The following is a 20,159-nucleotide window of genomic DNA, read 5'->3' on the forward strand; positions in this document are numbered from 1 at the left end:
AAAAAAAAAAAAAATCCTGAAGTGATTTCAGACTGCAACAGGAAATGCCAAGGGGACACTGGCCAGTTATTAAGGCTAACCTGAGAGCGTGGAAGAATATTACATTAAATTCGTCCCCATCAGCTAAAGGGAACGCTGAGACGTTTGCCTGCTGAAGAGTCATAGCTGAACCATCTAGCTTTCTCTAACTTACTCATCAGAGTCAAGCCTCGGGCATTTTCCTTTCTCCGTGAAAGATGACCTCATTCCCATAGTCCTCGTCAATGCTTTCTTTAAGGGCCCAATTGGGGCAGGGGTTCTTGGTAGTGCTAGTGCTGACAGTAAAGAAATGGGTAGCACCGTTGACTTGAACACTAGAGCTGAGGTGGAAGTTCTGTCAGGGGGCTAGGATATGCACTCAGTGGGCAATGAAGCCAATGGCCCTGGCCCCTTTCTCTCCACTAGAGCCCTCGACTCTTAACTGGGATGAATTTATCTTAAGACGGTTGTTACTGTGTCTGAAGACATTGGGGATGATAGAACTGTGCACAGGGATGAAATGAAGAAAGCAGACCTGCCCAGTGAGGCACACGGAACCCCTACACTAAATAATTACACAGACTAATGCCAATTATACGAAGATGAAGGTAGCAGCAGCAGCAAGAAAGGAGACACACCTGCAGCCATGTGAGGGGTTCCAATGATCCACTAGAAATATCAAGACACATGCACGCGCACACACACACACACACAAGGTTTTGTAAAAAGAGTTACAATTTATTAAAAGACACTTTTCATCTTGATTTTTAATATGAGGATTATGAGAAGGAGGTTTTCAGAAAGACACTGAGATGTGGGTCTGGTATATATATGTGTGTGTGTGTGTGTGTATGCATACATATATATTCTATTTTGGTAGTTCTCAAGATACATTTTAGGAAAAAGGATAACATTTGAAATGTAAATAAAGAAATTGTCTAATAAAAAGAAAAAAGATACATTTAAAGGGTTACTAAGAAAATTCTCTTTCTACATGTTTCTCTCTCAGTTTGTATCTATCTGTCTGTTTCTATTTTTCTCTCTGCATCTCTGTCTGTTTCTCTGTCTCTCTATATATAGGTCTCTGTTTCTGTATGTGGCTCTCTTTCTGTCTGTCTCTGTCTCTCTGTCTCTCTGTCTCTCTGTCTCTCTCTGTGTGTGTGTGTGTGTGTGTGTGTGTGTGTTTCTGTATGTGGTTCTCTTTTTGTGTCTGTCACTGACCATCTCTATCTCTTTTCCTTTCTCTCTCTCTCTCTCTCTCTCTCTCTCTCTCTCTCTCTCCTTCCCTCCCTCTTTCTGAGACTACATAGTGCCTCTGGGGCACCTTGGATGGAGGATACCCTAATGAGTTACCACCAGGCCCCACTGGGGATTACACAATGCATTTCTGGTGAGATTTCTAGAGAACCACAGACCTACAGTGATGCAGAGGCCTTAAGATGACATTGATTGTGTGCAATTCTTGGCTCTTGGCTGGTAAGGGTCCTCAGCCAGACTCCAGGGTGGGGAGCCCCATTTCCTTCTCAAATCCCTGTAAGTTTCCTGCCTTTCTATCCTGCCTCATAAGCAGCCCTGCATCAGAGGAAGAACTGTCCACGGGAAAACTGGCACAGGCAATCCTTAAGAGAAACTGTGAAATTCACAAACCATATGAAACTCAAGAAGAAGGAAGACCAAAGTGTGGATATTTTGATCCTTCTTAGAAGGGGGAACAAAATGCTCACAGAAGGAGTTATAGAGACAAAGTGTGGAGCAGAGACTGAAGGAATAACCATCCAGAGACTGCCCCATCTGGAGATACATCACATATACAACCACCAAACCCAGACACTATTGTAGATGCCAAGAAATGCTTGCTGACAGAAGCCTGTTATAGCTGTCTCCTGAGAGGCTCTGCCAGTGCCTGACAAATACAGAGGTGGATGCTCACAGCCAACCCTTGGACTGAGCACAGGGTCCCCAATGGAGGAGCTAGAGAAAACACCCAAGAAGCTGAAGGGGTTTGCAACCCCATAAGAAGAACAACAATATGAACAGGCCAGTATCTCTAGAGCTCCCAGGGACTAAACCACCAGCCAAAGAGTACACACAGTGGGACTCATGGCTGTAGTTGCATATGTAGCACAGGATGGCCTTATCATTCATCAATGGGAGAAGAGGTCCTTGGTCCTGAGAAGGCTGTATGTCCTGATGTAGGGGAATGCCAGGGCCAGGAAGCAGAAGTGGGTGGGTTGGTAAGCAGGGGGGGATGGGGAGGGGAATAGGAGGTTTCGGAGGGGAAATCAGGAAATGGGATAACATTTGAAAAGTAAATAAAGAAAATATCTAATAAAATAAATAAATAAATAAATAAATAAAAATTTTAAATAAAGAGAAACTGCAGAGTCCACTTTATGGTTGTCATTTATGTAGGCCACCCCAAATGTACATTTTGGGATGGCTATTAATGCTAGATAATGTCCCTAAACTAATTTGGAAGAGATCTGGTTGATAAGGCTTTCAAGTTATTTGTCTCTTCTTTTTTCATTTTAAAATAATTATCTCCTACTTTCTTCTAGCCCCTTAGGCCAAGTAAGCTGCTGTTTATGTTTACACCGGAATAGTTTCCCTAGTTAAAAAAAACCCTCACACCATATAACATTAGTCCAACATTAATTGCTATTAATTTATAAAGTATTCTATTCACTAGAGCAGGAGAGTAGGTGTGCTATAGACACCCGAACACACACACACACATACACACACACACACACACACACACATACACACACTGAATGTCAGCCTTTTCTTAGACTAAAAACTCCGCCCACCACCTTGCCCTCATCCTCTGTCTTTTTAGGTACAACTCTGGCACATATGGCATTATCACAGCTAACAGGAATTAGATGCTGTATGTAGTGGAACCTACAGAGCTGAAGTTAACACCAATTCCAGACCATGGGTTTTCATTTGCTGTAGACAATAGTCCTTGCAAGTTAATTCTTTTGCTGCTGGGTGTGTCCTCAAAAGACAGAAGCCCCCCTGCCGAGTGTGTTCTCCTAAGTTGTCTCTTGGTTTGTGCCCCGGCATGAGATAGAACATTCTAGAACTCTGCCTCCCTCCCACCTGTCCTTTCCTGAAAACCACAGTGTTGGTAACAGATCTGTGGCAATGAATCATTTGTGAGCGGCACACAGATTCCTCTGCCTCAAAACACAAAGAAACATTTTTGTTTTATCCTTGCAGGGTGGGAAGGTGTACTGGCTGGCTTTGTGTGTCAACCTGACACAAGCTGGAGTCATCACAGAGAAAGGAGCCCCAGTTGAGGAAATGCCTCCATGAGATCCAACTTTCAGGCATTTTCTCAATTAGTGATCAAGAAGGGTGGCCAAGTCCATTGTGGTGGTGCCATCCCTGGGCTGGTGGTCCTGGGTTCTATAAGAAAGCAAGCTGAGCAAGGTAGAGGAAGCAAGCCAGAAAGTAACATCTCTCCATGGCCTCTGCATCAGCTCCTGCCTCTAAGTTCCTGCCCTGTGTGAGTTCCTGTCCTGACTTCCTTTGGTGATGAACAGCAGTGTGGAAGTGTAAGCTAAATGAACCCTTTCCTCACCAACTTGCTTCTTGGTCATGATGTTTTATGCAGGAATAGAAACCCTAAGACAGAAGGCTAAGGGAGAAAATGTGTGTCCCTTGGTTTTAGGAGAAATATCAGAAAGCTTACTGCTCAGTTGATGGAAAGGGGTAGCTGCCTTTTCCAGAGGCCAAAGCACAGTTCAGAGCAAGACAATGGGACCTGATCCAAAACTAACTCAGCTTCCCTAAAGCCTCTCCTTGAGTGGTGGCCAGCCTCCTGGCAGAGCTGGCCCATGGCAGGGAAGAGAGAGGTTGCTAACGTTGAGACCCTGTTTGGGATCTGCCCCCGGGCCTGCTTAATCTCAAATAATTATCCTTCCTTGCTAACTGCCCAGATTCCTCACTTTGCAATGGAAGGGGAGACTATTTGTACTTAACTAGCAAGATATGCTAAAAGATCTCAAACTTTACATTGGCTTCACGATGTGGTTTAAAACAGTGTATCTGACCGTAAATATTTTTTGGCTCAACTAGATGAGGTCTAATGGGATACCTGGTTCAAATCTAGACAGTGCCACTAGCTTAACACGTGGCTTCAGGCTGGTGATTTCATGAATGATGTGGGCTCAATTTTCTTGGATGGGAAAAGAGACTCACAATAATAGTATTTCTCAAAAATGAATGCCCAGGCCATCTGTATCTAAATTCCCAGGATGTTTGTCATCCTAAAGGAGTCCAATAGAGCAACCCAAGGGATGTGCCAATATCATTTTCGATATTCACCAATTTTCTTATCATCCTTGGAAATCAAACAGAGCATCAACCTTTGAGGTTGAGTGACAACTCTCCCTGGATGCCTAGTGTTCAGGACAATGACCTCTCCCTGGATGCCCAGTGTTAAACTTCTAGTTTGTCTCCTATCATAGCAAACCCAATAGCCTGAACATTTGTCTAGACTTCAAGCCTCCATGAATGAGAGTAAGTCATGATGGTTTATTACTAGAGCAAATACCAGCCTGTCTCAATTGATTCAAGGATCCGTTATGGCCATCAGGGGGGAAAGGGAGAGTTTCCTGAAGAGTGATTTATGTGGCTTCCGTTGACTGACACCAATAAACTGCTTACCCTACCTTCTCTGATCATCTAATTCCATTCATTAAAGCAATGTGTACAACCCCAAGGGAGGATAAATGGTCTCCCCTATCCCTAGGGTTTTCAAAATTCGTCAAGCATCAGAGTCACCCGGAGAGCTTGGGAAACACAGATCACTGGGCTCCAAGCCCTCAAAGAACAACTGTGTCTAACAGGTTTCCAGAGAGTGCTGATGCAGACTGCTGAGAGATCAAAGATCTCTCAATGTCAGTGAAAGGGTCAATGTCAATCCAATTGCCCTTTGTTAGATGCTTGCCTCCCTAACCTCTCTTACTGCTGGGAATGGTCAAGCAATCCATTTCCAGCTGATAAGACAGGCAAAGAAAAAAATCACCCATGGATGAGCATGCACGCACCTGCATGCCCATATGAACACACAGCACACACACATGCAATACACACACACACACACACACACATACATGCAATATACACACACACAGAGAGACAGAGTAACCTCTGAGAAAGATAGAAAGAATCACTTTCAACACAATACCCAAAGATATAAAGAACATTGAAGAGTTGGCCTCAGTTGACTTCAAGACTTAATACAAAGTCACACTAATCAAGAGAGTGCAGTCTTTGTGAAAGACGAAAGCATTTGAGCAGGAGAGGGAGGCTAGAAATAGGCACATATGAAGATAACCAATGTATCTTTGACAGCAATGGAGGTGAGATGATCCTCTTAATAAATGAGACTGAGACAACCAGACATCCACATACAAAAAAATTAATTAACTAATGGATGGATGGATGGATGGATGGATGGATGGATGGATTGATTGATTGGTGGTTGATTCATTGATTGATTGATTAAATGGACTAAGAGCTTGGAAGATGGCTCAGTTTGTAAAGTGCTTCCCATGCAAGCATGAGGATATGTGTTTAAACCCCCAGCACCCATATAAAAAGTAGGACACAAAATCACAGGCCTATAATCCCAGTGTTGAGGAGACAGAGATGGGAGAAGGGCCTTGCTAGCCAATGAGTCTAGCAGCATTGGTAAATACGAGGTTCAGTGAGAGATCCTGCTTTGAAAATAAGGCAGAAATAATAAAGAAAAACCCTTGACATCAAACTCTGAACATACACCCATGTATGTGTACACCTTATGTGCTTATGTATATGCCTGCACACACATATGTACACAGTACACACGCACGCAGTACACATGTACATCTTTATACCGGTAGTAGACAGTCAAGACTATGCAGAGAAATCCTGTCTCAAGGCCACCACCACCACCACCAAAAGGGGGGAAAGGAAAAAAAGAAATGGCCAAAGACATTAATAGAGGTCTATTAGCTGTCAAATAAACATAGGAGAATACATTCCATGTCGTTAAGTCATTTGGGAACTGAAAATAAAAATAGGGAGCTACCACAACGCAGTCACTGGAATGTATGCAGACAACACCGAATGCTGTCAAGAAAACTGGCAACAGGAAGAGTAAACCCTCAATCTTTGTGGACTGGGAGAATGGTACATTGCCTTGAGAAGGCAAGGAAAGTGGTTTCTTAACACTAAGGATGCTTGCAAATCCACTGACCATTTCTCTTGGTGATTACCCAAAGGAGTTAAAACTGGTGGCTCCCTCAGCTTTATTCATATTGCCCAAAGTAGGGCCCAAGGAGGCTGTCTTTCAGTATGTAAATGGATTAATCAGCCAGATAACCACTTCTGAAAAGACAAGCATTCAGCACTCAAGAGAAATGAGCTACTAATCCAGGAGAGTTCCTGAAGAAATACCTATTTAGACAGCAAATGAGTGTCCACCGCTAACTGGAGGAAGCCAGGAAAGGGCTCTGTGTTTGTATGCCTCCAGCTCTGTAGCATTCTGGGAAAGGATCAGTGTTTTCCAGGGTTTATGTGACAGAAAGAGGTGAACAGGCAGAACCCAGGTGGCAAGTGCTGAAGAGACTCTGGCCAGCTGGAGTGTGGCGAGCACGGCTCTGGCAGGCCATGCCCTTCTCCCCCATTCCCTCTGCCTTGCTAAAAAATCATTAGATTAAATTTCTAAAGCTAGCCACCAGGGTCTATTCCCTTATTGGCTACTTCCTCCTGGAGCTAACCACCAAGGTCCAGCAATCAAATGCCCACTTTGGCTCACCTCATGCCCAATTAAAATTAAATACCTCATCCTAACCTGATTTTTTTTCCCTTTTACAATTGTAAACTGCCATTTTCCTATGTGTCGTGTCTGTCTGCTCCCTATCCAGAGGCAGTCCTTTGTCCAGTCCTCCTCAGGGACAAATGCCCCTCCCCCTCCCATGTTCCCTTCTCCTTCTCCCTCATCCTCTATCTCCAGTCTTTGTCTCTTATTGCCTGCCCTCTGCCACTCTGGGGCAGACAAATCTCTTTTGTGTTGCGAACTTGTCTTGGGGATCCTGAGCTGAGACATTTCCTTTCAAGAGCAGTGGATGTGGTCTGTGTGGCTCTATAATAGTGGGTCCGGATCACTGAAACACTTGAGCAAACATAAAATGTACAGCACTGTGAGAGAACCCTAATGTAAATTACAGACCAAGAAATAATTATGTCCCAATGCAGGTTCATCGAATGAAACAAAAACGTGCTACCCTGTTAGAGAATGTTGACCATATGGGGTTAGTGTGAGTGTGGGCACATGTGCACGTGAGTATCGATGTCTGTGTTTTATACATATGTATGCATACATAAATGGAAATATATGTACATATAAATAGGAATGTATAATATAATTGAGAATGCATATACATAGTAAATCTATATACTGCTCTTTCAATTTTGCTACAAATCTAAAACTGCTATAATAAAGTCTTTGAGAGAGATGAAAAAATAAACAGATATAATGACATATTTTAAGTGTCTCTTTCATCTTGCCTTAATTGTGGTTGCATGAAACCGTACTATCTTCTCCTAGTGTAACCTTCCTGTAACCATGAGGTAACAAGCCTATGGATGAAAAGCTGACATGCCAAGACAAACAAAACTCTGGATATGTTTGACACTGTGTTGTGGCTTGTGGACCCCACTTAAAACAAGCTGCCTTCAGGCTTCTTGCTATATGAGATAAATGAACGTCCAAATTCTCAGCCACTGTTTATCAGTGATGCAGGGGGTATGGGGGCAGGGGGCATGCCTGTTTTCCTGGCATCACGATGTCACAGGCCATGCACTGAGCCTCTATCTATCCTCACTTTCCAACTAGACAAGGGACTTAACCTAATCAACCTGGACCCTTTCTTCTCAGGCCCTTCGTTTGCTGTATGCAATGATCTTGCTGTAAAGGGATGGGTTAGGTTTAGCTCTCCAGGATGTAGCGAAGTCGATGAGGCAGACTGTCCTTGTGGAGAATGTCTATACTACCAATGATTCTACAACTCCAAGTGGGTTGCAGGGAGAAGGTCTGTGATGCCTTCAGAAGGTGAATTACTCTGATCCCCAGTCGCTGTGACACAATGGCTTATTGCTCCCACAATGATGTGATACAATATGGCTGACCTTTAAGGTAGATTATCCCCACAGGCCTGATCTAATCTCAAAGTCATCAAAAGCAGAGAGCTTTCCCCATAGCTGGACCAGAGTGGAAGTCAGGGAGATCCAAAATGTGAGGAGAACCCAGCACATCCTTGGTTTGGAAGCTGAAGAGGCACACGTAGCAAAGCATTTGGGTAAAACTGAGAAAATTGCTCCAATTCGGCAAGGAAATGGGCCTCTCCAACCTACAACCGCAGAGAAATGTGTTTGTAGCTGGTTTCTCCAGATAGAAGCACTGCCTTGCAGAGGAAGCAGAGAGGATCACAAGCCCTCACAAAATCCCAGTAGGTGTGAGGACCATGCTAAGGTTTCAGACGCAGTAAGCATCTCCCAGGAAGGAGACTCTTCAGGAGTTGGGCTGCCCACAGTCCTGTGGGAAGCTCTAGCATGCACTATGAACCCTCAGCCTTAGTGGGATAGGGATTTGGGTCATGCTGCTACCTGAGTCACTTCTCTTCTGTAAGCATCCCCTCACACACTCACTCTCCTGGAATCAACCTCAATAAATTCACTGGTTCGCTTAGGCTCAGATGGAATTCTTACTTTGGTTCAGCGTCGCTCCTCTGCAGTTAGTAGAAAGGGTACCCACCCCAAGGAAGGTTAATACAGTGAATACTGGCTTTTTCCCACATGCGAATTTGTTTGGAAGCAGGCTCTTCCTCAGACCTGGAGCCTCATTTGGCCAACATTTTGTTTTTAGCCCCATGTGATATCCAGAATATATCATCACCTGAACCACCAGACCTATGACCTCCAGAGCAATGATGGAACAAGCGGCTGCTGTTTCCATTGCTGTGCTGTCATGTGTTTGTGATGACATAGTACATCTCAAGAGAAAACTAAGCCCTTTTGGCAACATAACTAACGCTGCATCTCCTGGTCAGCTCGTCAGTAACAACACTAGCATTGTGACATTTAACTGATGCCTATAGTTCTCAGTTAGTCCCGACAACCACAGATGAAGTGTTTTTACTCCATCCAAACATCAACAGCCTGGCTTTTTATTGGTGTTTTGTAGCCCAGACTCATTCCTCAGCAGCACAGTGTCCCTCAGCAGCTCTGCAAGTGAGAGTCCAACTAGGGTACGTTTAAATGACCCAAAGAAAAGTCACCCAGAAGACTGATACACACACACACACACAAAACACAAAACACCTTCTCTTCTCAAGAACTGAAAGACATCAGATGAAGGGAAATGGTTAATGATCAGTATGCAGACTTTATTAAATGAAAATTTCCCTGTGACAACTGAAAATTCATGTCCCAAGACTTGCAGGTGAATTGCCTTTCCTCAAATAATCATCTAGGCGTAACTGGTCCTTTAAATGATGTCTATGTGGATAGCCAGGGGTGTGGAGGATTTTTCTACCACAACTTTACACACAGCAAGCAAACTGCTTCACAATGTGTTGTTTGCATATAGCGGAAATGTGCTTAGATTCCTCCTAGAATTCCACCACTCCATAGCCTTTGACAGATGGCAAATGCATCCCCTGTATGTCACCTGTTCAACACGACATAGCTGTCTTGCCTTCCTGAATGACTCCCTGTCTTTGATGGTGCTATAAGGACCATCAGCATGAAAGTAAAACGTGCAAATGTTCAGACTTGGCCCAAGAGTCTACTGAAGGACCTTCTGGAAGCAGCGCAAAGGAGGTAAATAGCATGCTCCACTTGTAGTGTGATCTGCATTACAGCAGGGTGCACTCGAAATCTGGTAGACTTGCAGTAAAATGATTGCAATCTCTCCTCTCCTGTGGAACACAATAGCTAACTCTGCTGAGGGGGGATTTGAAAAGCTGCAATCCAAGTCTTTCTTCTATGACCAAAGAAACAGAAACCAAGAAGAGCTACCCAAAAAGGGAGAGGGGGCATGCCAAATCTGTCATTTCTCCATGGGAACGTTCTAAAGAATTCTCTTCTGAGGGTTCAGTCACCACAGTCATTTTTCCCTAACTCAAAGGGCTGTGCTGATGGCTAAGACGCACCTCCAAGGAGTTCAGACAGCTCTTTGGAGAGAAAGCTGCTGTGTCTGAGTTAAGAAGACCTAAACATCTGAGAGGCGGAGTTCCACGGTTTCCATGGTGACCACTGAGGAGACAGGTGCACATTCTAATGAGGTTGGCTAGGCTGCCAGCACCCAGGGGGCAAAGGGTGTGGGACATTGCAGAAAAGCTCACACATGCACAAAATCCATGTTAGTGGCTAGCCTGCCTGCAAATTCTCCTTTTAGGAGAGACAGCAGATCTGAGCTCTGTGTTTCTGGCTCTGGGCCAAGGACTTGTCTACCCATTATTTTATTTAGCCATCACTCAAACTTCCTAAAGTTGATTTGCACTCTGCTGCCTTTTGCTGAAGAAATGGAAACAGCTTCCCAGAACGGCTGGGTTTATGAATATGACTATGACCCAGCTAAGCATCGGGTTCTTCTCATATGCTAATGAATTATGTTGCCCCTCTGAGGAGCTCCCCTGAATCAGCAAAAGAGAAACAGAATCTAGGATCTGAGGAACAATCTGAAAGGTCTTATCTCTGAGGACATAAGATGACTGATTTAAAGCTCATCCATCATTAGAGATTCTGAAAAAGTTCTCAAAATGTCCCTTTTGAGAAATTTTATCATGAGAGAATTGGGAGATGGCACAGTTTATAAAGTGCTTGGCATACATGCATGAAGAGCTAAGTTCTCGCTCCAGCACCCACGTAGAAAGCTGGCATAGGAGCACACATATATAATCCCAGTACTGGGAAGGCAAAGATAAGAGGATACCTGGAAATTTCTGGCTGACCTACACAATTAGATTGGTTAGCTCTGGATTCAGTGAGAAACACTGACTCAAAAACAAAAAGTGGGGATCAATCAGGGTTGATACCTGACATTGATGTCTGGCCCCCACATGCACATATGGGGAAGCAGGAGCACGCACACACATACACACACACACACAGCTAAGTTACTGTAAGAAGGAATTCCATAAAGAAGGACAGAAAGACATGAGGATTACATCACTACTGAGCAGGAACTAAGATAACAATTTCTGTGAAACCAAGTGAATAGGTATGAGCTAAATGGTATTGGCAACCTTAGCTATTCACATCCATCCTACATACCTGCCACAGAGCTCAAACATATCACCTTTCGGACATAAACTCCTCAAGTTGAGACTCCTGTCCCTTTTTAAGGGTAGGTGTTTTTAATAGGAAAATAGATGCTAAGGTAATAACAGTGCCCCATGACTTAGCATGAAGTAGAGCCCTGGTGTCCTGTTGCTGGGGGAATGCTCAGCACTGGGAGGCAGAATGAGGAGGGGCCACAAAAAGGAGACACGAAGCCAAGCACAGAGGACAGGGAAATTCCATCTCTAGAAGAATCTAGGATCATCCTGAAGACATTGTACAGAAATCCAACAAGAGAAGTTACTCTAATAATAAAACAGATGGGTTTCTATTTCTCTACATCACTTTACAAACAGAAAGGAAACTATCTTCCATATTTTTCATCTGGGATGTATGTGTGACCTGTGTGTGTCTGTGTGTCTCTGTGTGTGTGTGTCTATGTGTGTGTCTGTGTGTGTGTCTGTGTCTCTGTGTGTCTGTGTGTGTGTGTGTGTGTGTATGCACACATGAGCATATCATGGCTCATAGATGATTTGTAAGAGTCATGTGGGTCCTGGAGACTGAATTCGGGTTAGCAGGAGGCACCCTCACCCACTGAACTGTCTAGCCTGCTTACTATCTTCCATAAGGGGACCAAAGTCATTGTTCAAATGTGACAGGTGTTAGTTAAGGTGATCCTATTAAAAGTCAGGGCCTTTAGGGGGGATTAGTCATGAGGGCTCCTCCTTCACCAATATAGGGTTAAAGCCCCTTTAACAGACATCATGTAATGCCAAGATACTTTTTCTTTTCATTGCCTTATCACCCTTCTCTCGGGGCAATCACACCTTGAAAGGGGAGCACAGCCCCTCACCAGGCTTCTGAACCTTCATCCTATACATCCAGTCTCCAACCTGTGGGAAATAAGTTCCAGCCGTTTCTATGCCATCCTGCCTCAGGCATTTCATTATAGCAGTATTAACTGACTAAGACGGTGAGTGGGCCTTACATCTTCGGGAAATCTGTGCTGGTAATCCATTCTTAACCTCCTTTGATCCTGTAAGCACCACAAGGCAGGAAGTTATTCAAGAAAAAGACGTCTAGACACAGTCCTCTGTCCACATCCTCGAAAAGAGAAAACACAATCATAGCATTCAACTATTCCATTCGGTCAGAACCCTTGGCACTGCCTCCTCAGCCCTAATAGGCTAAAGCCAATGAATCCAGTAAGGAGGGTTTAAGTTGGTACGGTACTCACTCGAAAAACCTTTTCCACTCTTGCAATGCTTTTGCCAAAGATGGTTCCAAGTTGGTCTCCAATTCCAGCCAATAAGAAACCAAAAAGCGGGATCCCAAAGATGGCATATAAAATACAAAAGATTTTGCCTCCTTCAGTGCTCGGAGCAATATTCCCATACCCTGGGGAGAGAGAGAGGAGAGGGGAGAGGAAGCAGTCAGGTGACGGAGAAAGTAGAGCATTGACCAAAGAATCCACAGACTTTCATATTCTCCAAAGCCCTTTACAGTATAAAACAGAGTCTCCTGGCTTCCCTCCCTATAAATCGTCTCAGTGTTTCAGAGATCTCAATACATTTTAAGACGTATGTGGTCGGCCAGAGCTGTGTTTCTGGTGGAAAAACGATCCTTTTCTCTTCAGAAACATCATCTATCATGGACACCATTGAATGGCACAAAAAGTTTCACCTTCGCCTCTATAGACAGAGCCTCCACATACACTACTGCTCCACTGTGTCCTCCTTACCTGGACTTGCTATATTCAACATCTGCTTTCACGGAGTAATAGGCACTGAACAGTAACGAGGAAACTGGTCTACTACAAACTCAGAAGGGACAAGGGACTTAGCCTTCCCTCCCCCAGGTAGGTAATCCTGGCAATGGAGAAACATGAGTAAGCAGAGACTCTGTGCCTCTTTACTCTAATGGCAGTGAAGCCAAGCTGTGCCCAACTCTCTCTCCTGGGAATGGCACCCAATCCCTGCCTCTTGTATCTCTGTCCATTACCCTTGCACCCAGAGCAGTCAGTGCTAAATACATGTTGATGGAATTGAGGCTTGAACATAAAGGATTCCATCTATAATGAGGTCAATTGAAATGAGTTCCGTTGTTTGGAAACATGAACATCTGCATTCTTAAGAGTTATGCAATTATGTCAGTCATTCATGTAGAGTGAGTGTTGGGAGTATCCCATATAAATAGGGCTAGCGATAATATTACTGGAAGAAAGAAGCTTACAATATTAGCACAATTTACATAGGGTGAAAGCCTCAAGTCATTGGTAGTCATTTTCTTGTCAATTATCATTACAGTCTTACAGCAGTCACTTAACAGTCTCCCCAGTTCAGGTGGTTCAAGTAGGGTCTGTTTCCGAATCCATGCAATGGGTGAAGTATATTGTTCCACGGCAAGAGACACATTTGAGAACATAGCACAGAGAGGAACAATGTTCTTAGCATGGCCAAAAAAGAAAAACGTGTTCTTGGACATCACTCCTGCTCCGGTGGGCACGGAGACCTCGCTCTCAGATTCTGCCTGGGGGGTAAGTCACTTGGCTACTCCTTAACAATCTTGTGCTCAGAATCATTCAAGCCTCTTGCCACAAATTATTTAGATTGCAGTTTCCGTTTCTCAGATGAGTGTTCAGGCAAGACTTCCTAATCTTGTTTTCTTTTGCTCACTATCTTGTTGGTTCAAATGTGCGACAAAGCTCCTGGGACTTCTCAGATGCTTTCAAGATCTTGGACAAAATGATGTTGCCGGGCATACCCACCCAGAATAACCTGATTTACACTGACTTATTTGGTTAGAAAGAGAACTGTAAGGAGCCGTCCTCACATTCGCCATTATAAGATGGCACTGACACCTGTGTTCTAAGTAGTAAACAAACCATCTGCACATGCGCTGGGGTAGTTTCCCACCCCATGTGCTCTGCCTTTCCCGTGACGACAACTCTGGCTGATGGGCTGCAGCCAATCAGGGAGTGACACGTCCGAGGCGGAGGACAGTCCTCCATAAAAGGGAGGGGGCTCCGCCATCTCTCTCTCTCTCTGGCTCTCTTCTCCACTGGCTCCTGATGGGGTAAGCAATAAAGCTTGTGCCGCAGAAGATTCCGGTTGCCCTGAGTGTGTTCTTACCAGGGGGAACAAAAGCGGCGGGCAACAGAGAACAAGCGTGTCTCTGCAGCTTCGCATTGCAGCTTCGCATTGTCTTGGAAATATTCTAGAAACTTGTAGAGACATCGACTCAACTTCAGCTTGACTGTCTCATGACAGCTTCGTTTCAGGCAATACAGATTTTCTGTTAGTTCATCTCAGAAAGATATTATAGACCAAACTGAAGCCCTGGGCCTGCTGAGTATGCAGTTATTAATCTAAACAAGCTCTACACATGTCCTCTGGTCAGCTCACAGGCATGCTGGTGTCACCCAGAGAAACAAGAGAAAAGCTTAGACCCATGTAATCTTTCCAAATCTTATGGTATCAGAGATAGTCAAGAAAAATGTGAACAAAAAAGTATTTGGTGGTAGCAGTAGTAGAATTGGTTGGCATTTCACAGATCGGACTATCATGGTGAAAAAAAATTGGGTTCTCTAGTAAAGTGGTTAATAAGGCAATATTCAAATATGTCATGAGTGCATATGTGTGTGTGTGTGTGTGTGTACAGTTGACACAATGTGTGCATGAGTGTGTGAACAATTTTAGCTCAATGACTTAAGTGGACCCATGGTGCCTGTGTGGTAAACATGGTAGCTATTGGGGAACCAAACACCACTGAGACGGAGAAATAGAGAAGACAGCTCGCCTGCTCCATGAGTACCTTCTCGAAAAGAATGTAACTAGCATCTTGGATATAGGCAAAGCAAAAGGAGTCCAGAAGTCCCTCTACCAATCAGTTGCTGCTGAGTCTCAGTGAAGGAAGGCTGACCAGCCCAGCAAGGACACAGAAACAAAGAGGTTATTACAGAAGAGGGCCATATGGGTCTTGGTTCTGTTTGCCCCTAAGTAGAACACATCTCAAAGTCCTTGAAGAGAAAGCCAGTCCTAAATCTTGGGTACTATCTCTCTCTGACTCAACAGAACCCATCTTGTACCCAAAGTACCCAACAGTGTTTTAAAGCAACTTAGTCCTGAGACACAAAAAGCTTCCCACCTACTTTGTATGTGCCCAAATAAAATCTTTGCCAAACTGTGCCTTTCAGGTATACCCTGTGGAACCAACCTGTCTATACTTGCATAATTTGCATGAGGTATGCAAGTCACACAGGATCTCACACTCAGAAAGGGCCTATGTACAAAGTAAAAAAAAAAAAAAAAAGTTTGTGTGCACACAAATAAACACTGGAGAAGTCAGGAAAAGTTAAGCACACAGCTTATCATTTCAATGGAATGAGGTGCTTAACTGTTCCTCTTAGAATGCTGAGAATAAACACAGTTTACAACCTAGAGAGCCTCTGCTGCCTGATGAGCCAGGCTCTGCCCGTGTCTCCCACAATTTATGCTTTTCTTATCCCAAACATTTCTGTTTAAATCTGGAACAGTGCTTCTAGGCTACAAAACTCATCCTTGTGAATTATGTCACTTGTGCCTTATGACTAAGTGACTCCTGTGTTATCTCAGGGCCAGGCCAATCCTGATACCTGCTGGCATTGTGTTTACCTCAGTCATTCTCCCTAGACCCTAAATCTTGGGTACTGTCTATCTCTGAGTCAACAGTACCTATCTTGTACACAAAGTACCCAATAGTGCTTTTTAAAGAATCTCAGTGTACACATATCTTAACATTGTTGTGCACTGGGAACTGAGTTAACTGTTTTCAGAAAACACTTTTTTCCCAAAATTGTGCTATGCTTAAATATGGCTGAAGTAAATGACTGGTGTCAGACTCTCGAAGTCTTGGCCCGGCACTCGTTACATAAAACCTACTAAACCGAGTTTCATGCCTCCCTCACCTGTATCATTTCCCTGCTGGCTGTAAGTCTGGAGGGGCCTTCCACAGTCCTGCGCTTGGTTGACTATGCTGATGCTTCTGTTGGTATTCTTAATCACTTTTTAATAATGAACCATGCGTTTTCAGTTTGCACCAAGCCCTGCTGACCTTGGTAAATGACACTAGGATCCATTGCTTACTTACTGTGACATAATGGGTAAGTTGTTTAACTTTTCCAGCTCTCATTCTTGCCATAGATAAATGAGGCTAATCCCTACCCTATGTGGTTATTACAAGTTTGAATGAAGAGCATGTGTGTGGACCACGCTACCCTCTAACAGTAACTGTTAGGTACAATGGTCGCTATTTGGGTGGCCATGGATTAAACATCCAATCACAGTATTTAATAAGTTCAAGCCACTACTTCAATACCTTTTCTGGTCCAACCCTTTGTTAATGCTACTAGGCAAGAAACATAGTCACCAGCTACCTCCTGACACTTGACCAGGAGGTATATGATCCTAAAAATGTCACAAAGACTAAAATCTAATTTTGTTTCATAGCCATTGGTAATAATGTGGACTCAAGCAGGGCTGGAACCTGGAGGCAGGCGCTGATGCAGAGGCCATGTTGGGGGGGACTTGAGGGAAGGGAAGGGTTGCTGCTTACTGGCTTTCTCTGCCTGCTTTCTTATAGAACCCAGGAGCACCAGCCCAGGGATGACACCACCCACAATGAGCTGGGCCCTCCCACTTGATCAATAGTTGAGAAAATGCCTTGCAGCTGGATCTCATGGAGACATTTCCTCAACTGGGGCTCCTTTCTCTGTGATGACTCTAGCTTCTGTTTAGTTGACACACAAAACCAGACCATTCAGGCTGTTAAACCTCGTTATATAAGGGATGATGAAATGGAAAAACAGTCCACTGTGCAGACATTTTTGTTTTGAATATTTTCAATCGATAATTCATTGGAGTCTATGATATGAAAGCACAGATACAGAAGGCCGATGGCTTAAGCATAATCTATATATATATCAGCACATGAAAGGCTTTTTTAAAAAAAGCAGAAAGACACTGTGTAGTTATACTGCTTTTCAGAAAAGGCCCTACCTAACACATGTAACTTCATGCTACACATGAGAGTCTTTCTGGAAAGTGATTTGGCAAGCCCTTAAAAGCTCCAAGCCCTTTGACAGAGCAATCTCTGTGGACCTTTTCCAAGGAAACATCCAACATCCTGGTTAAAGGTTTCCACCATGTTATTGGGAGGGTCACAAAAGTAGATACATCTTAATCCCTCCACATGTGACGGCGGTATGGGTACTGAACCAAAGAGGGACATCTATTATGGGCTGTGCAAAGAGCTCTGAAGCCCTCACAGTGCTCATAGTGGAGGGACATGGCAACCACATCAGCTTGCAAACTATCTTTTGACCTAGAGCTATCAGAACAGGCTCTGAGCCACACAGTTAATGAGATGGAGCTTCCCACGAGAATGACTCCACTTCCCTGACTCCTAGATAGTGGGAAATTTCTCAGGAACAGCTGAAAAATGACCAAGCCCTGACACTACTTGTAAGCCTTGCCATAAGCCTTGCAGTGAACTTACTGTAAGTACCTATTAGCTTTTTGAAATGTAGCAATTTGTTTCTCATCTCATTACTTCTTACATTGTATCAAGCTACTTTTTTTTAACTTCTCTAACTGTATGGCTTTATAATGGCCCTCTGGAATTAAATTTTCCTCAGCTAAATAGTATTCAACTTACAATTCATTTTGTCTTCGGTAATAGAAAGAGAGGAAAAGGTAACATTTTTTTTTTAAGTTTCATAGAACAGGGACTCAGCCTGCTTTGGGTAGTGGGTTATATTTTTTTGTCTATGTGGTTGTTTTGTAGTGGTTGCCTGTTGGTAGACAGCATCTTCATAATTCAGAAAAAAAGGTCCTGATCCTACACACAATTGGTTGAAGAGTGATCAGTCTCTTTCTGCAGAGGAAACAACCTCTCAAATAGCCAAGATAAGGACACATGAACCCAGAGGCTCATCCAACAGGAAAGCTCCATCTAAGACTTAAACGAAGATCATGTGGCTCAAAGATGGCTGCTTCAGTGACCAGAGGAGTCGAGCAATGATCACTGGGTCAAAGGGGATTTACGGACTCACTATGAACTCTCTTCCCTCTGTGCACATTGGTTTGGAATGCCTAGATTATAGACAATCCAAGCCTAAAAATCCCACTCACTCTAGAAAAATAGAAAATGTGATATATTTCTTACTATTTTGCAAGTAGCTCCAAGAGCTCACAGGACACGAGCAGGGTCCACTTACCCCTCGTCCTTTCCTTACTCTGGGAGTGTTAGTTCAACTAACAGAGAAACCTACTGAGAGAAGACGACTGGGAAGGTCCAGGGGGGAGTGTGGGCAGGGGTGTAGCTCTTTCTTTTCCAAGCTTACCATCAGTAAGAAAGTAAGGAATCCATGCCCTCCAAAGTTCAAGCAAAATCCCAAGAAGTTGTCAGCCATTTTGAACTGATAACTCTAGCCACAGTCTGAATTTCTTTGTATAGGTAATATCATTCTTCTCCGGGGCCTAGTGTTCATGAGTGGAAAAGGAAGATCGGATATGCTGTTGTTAGGAGTAGGGTGAATTTTTAAAAAAGAATGTATGTGTAGGTGGCTGAAAAAACAAGTAAAGATTAATAAATACCATTAGTGCTTTACTGAGAAGCATAGCAGTGCTTCAGCATAGAGTTTTTCAATGCATCAGACAAAACCTTGATTTAGCAATCGCCTACCACAAGGAAATGATTTTTTTTCTATTATATGTAGTAACCCCTAATAGCTCATGGACTCAATGCTGGCACTCAAGAGATTTTTCCAAAGTACATTTTTTTAAATGGCCAAGACGCCTCAACTTTGATTAGTTTATAGTCCTCTTAAGATGCATAATGCCTTTCTTCATCCTAATAGCCAGACTGTCAAACACATTCTAACCTGACATTATGCGTATCTGAGGGATGACAGTGATGTCGTTAGGTTGGCTGAGGTTCATAGGCCACATGCTTTTGTTGTTTGGTGTGGTGAATCTGTGGATTCCAATAGCCTGAGCTGAACTGGAGCTCACAGAGGTGCTAGGTGCAAAACTGCATGCCTCATGGATACTTGGAACTCTGACGATAATAGCTTGTGTTAATAAATTTAAGAATTGCAAATGTAAAATAGATTGTCATCTAATTAGATTAAGAAAGTTGGTTGTTACCCATGGAAGGAGTTACAAAGTTTGGAACTGAGACAAAAGGATGGACCATCTAGAGACTGCCACACCCGGGGATCCATCGCATAATCAGCCCCCAAACCCTGATACCATTGCATACACCAGCAAGATTTTGCTGAAAGGACCCTGATATAGCTGTCTCTTCTGAGGCTATGCCAGGGCCTGGCAAACACAGAAGTGGATGCTCACAGTCAGCTATTGGATGGAACACAGGGCCCCCAATGGAGGAGCTAGAGAAAGTACCCAAGGAGCTAAAGGGTCTGCAACAATATGAATTAACCAGTACCCCCAGAGCTCATGTCTCTAGCTGCATATGTATCAGAAGATGGCCTAGTTGGCCATCATTGGGAAGAGAGGTCCCTTGGTCTTACAAACTTTATATGCCTCAGTACAGGGGAATGCTAGGGCCAAGAAGTGGGAGTGGGTGGGTAGGGGAATGAGGGGGGGAGGGTATGGGGGACTTTTGGGATAGCATTTGAAATGTAAATGAAGAAAATACCTAATAAAAAAAGAAAAGGAAAAGAAAGTTGGTTGTTAATTTTAGGTGTTTACCCAATTGGGTTATGAATACCTAGAAAACTGATAAAGTATTATTATTTT

General features: G+C 43.6%; 1 protein-coding gene across 1 annotated transcript in view; it reads right to left on the reverse strand.

Moving 5' to 3' along the window:
• The window catches only part of Kcnk10 (potassium two pore domain channel subfamily K member 10), a 130,460-nt gene that overhangs the window by 33,188 nt on the left and 77,113 nt on the right, over nucleotides 1-20,159 (reverse strand). The window contains exon 4 of the mRNA XM_021179327.2: nucleotides 12,596-12,756. Within this exon, the coding sequence (XP_021034986.1) occupies nucleotides 12,596-12,756 (161 nt within the window). The remainder of the gene's footprint in view (nucleotides 1-12,595; nucleotides 12,757-20,159) is intronic.

The sequence above is a fragment of the Mus caroli genome, chromosome 12, assembly GCF_900094665.2.
Source record: "Mus caroli chromosome 12, CAROLI_EIJ_v1.1, whole genome shotgun sequence".
In the NCBI taxonomy this organism is placed as follows: domain Eukaryota; kingdom Metazoa; phylum Chordata; class Mammalia; order Rodentia; family Muridae; genus Mus; species Mus caroli.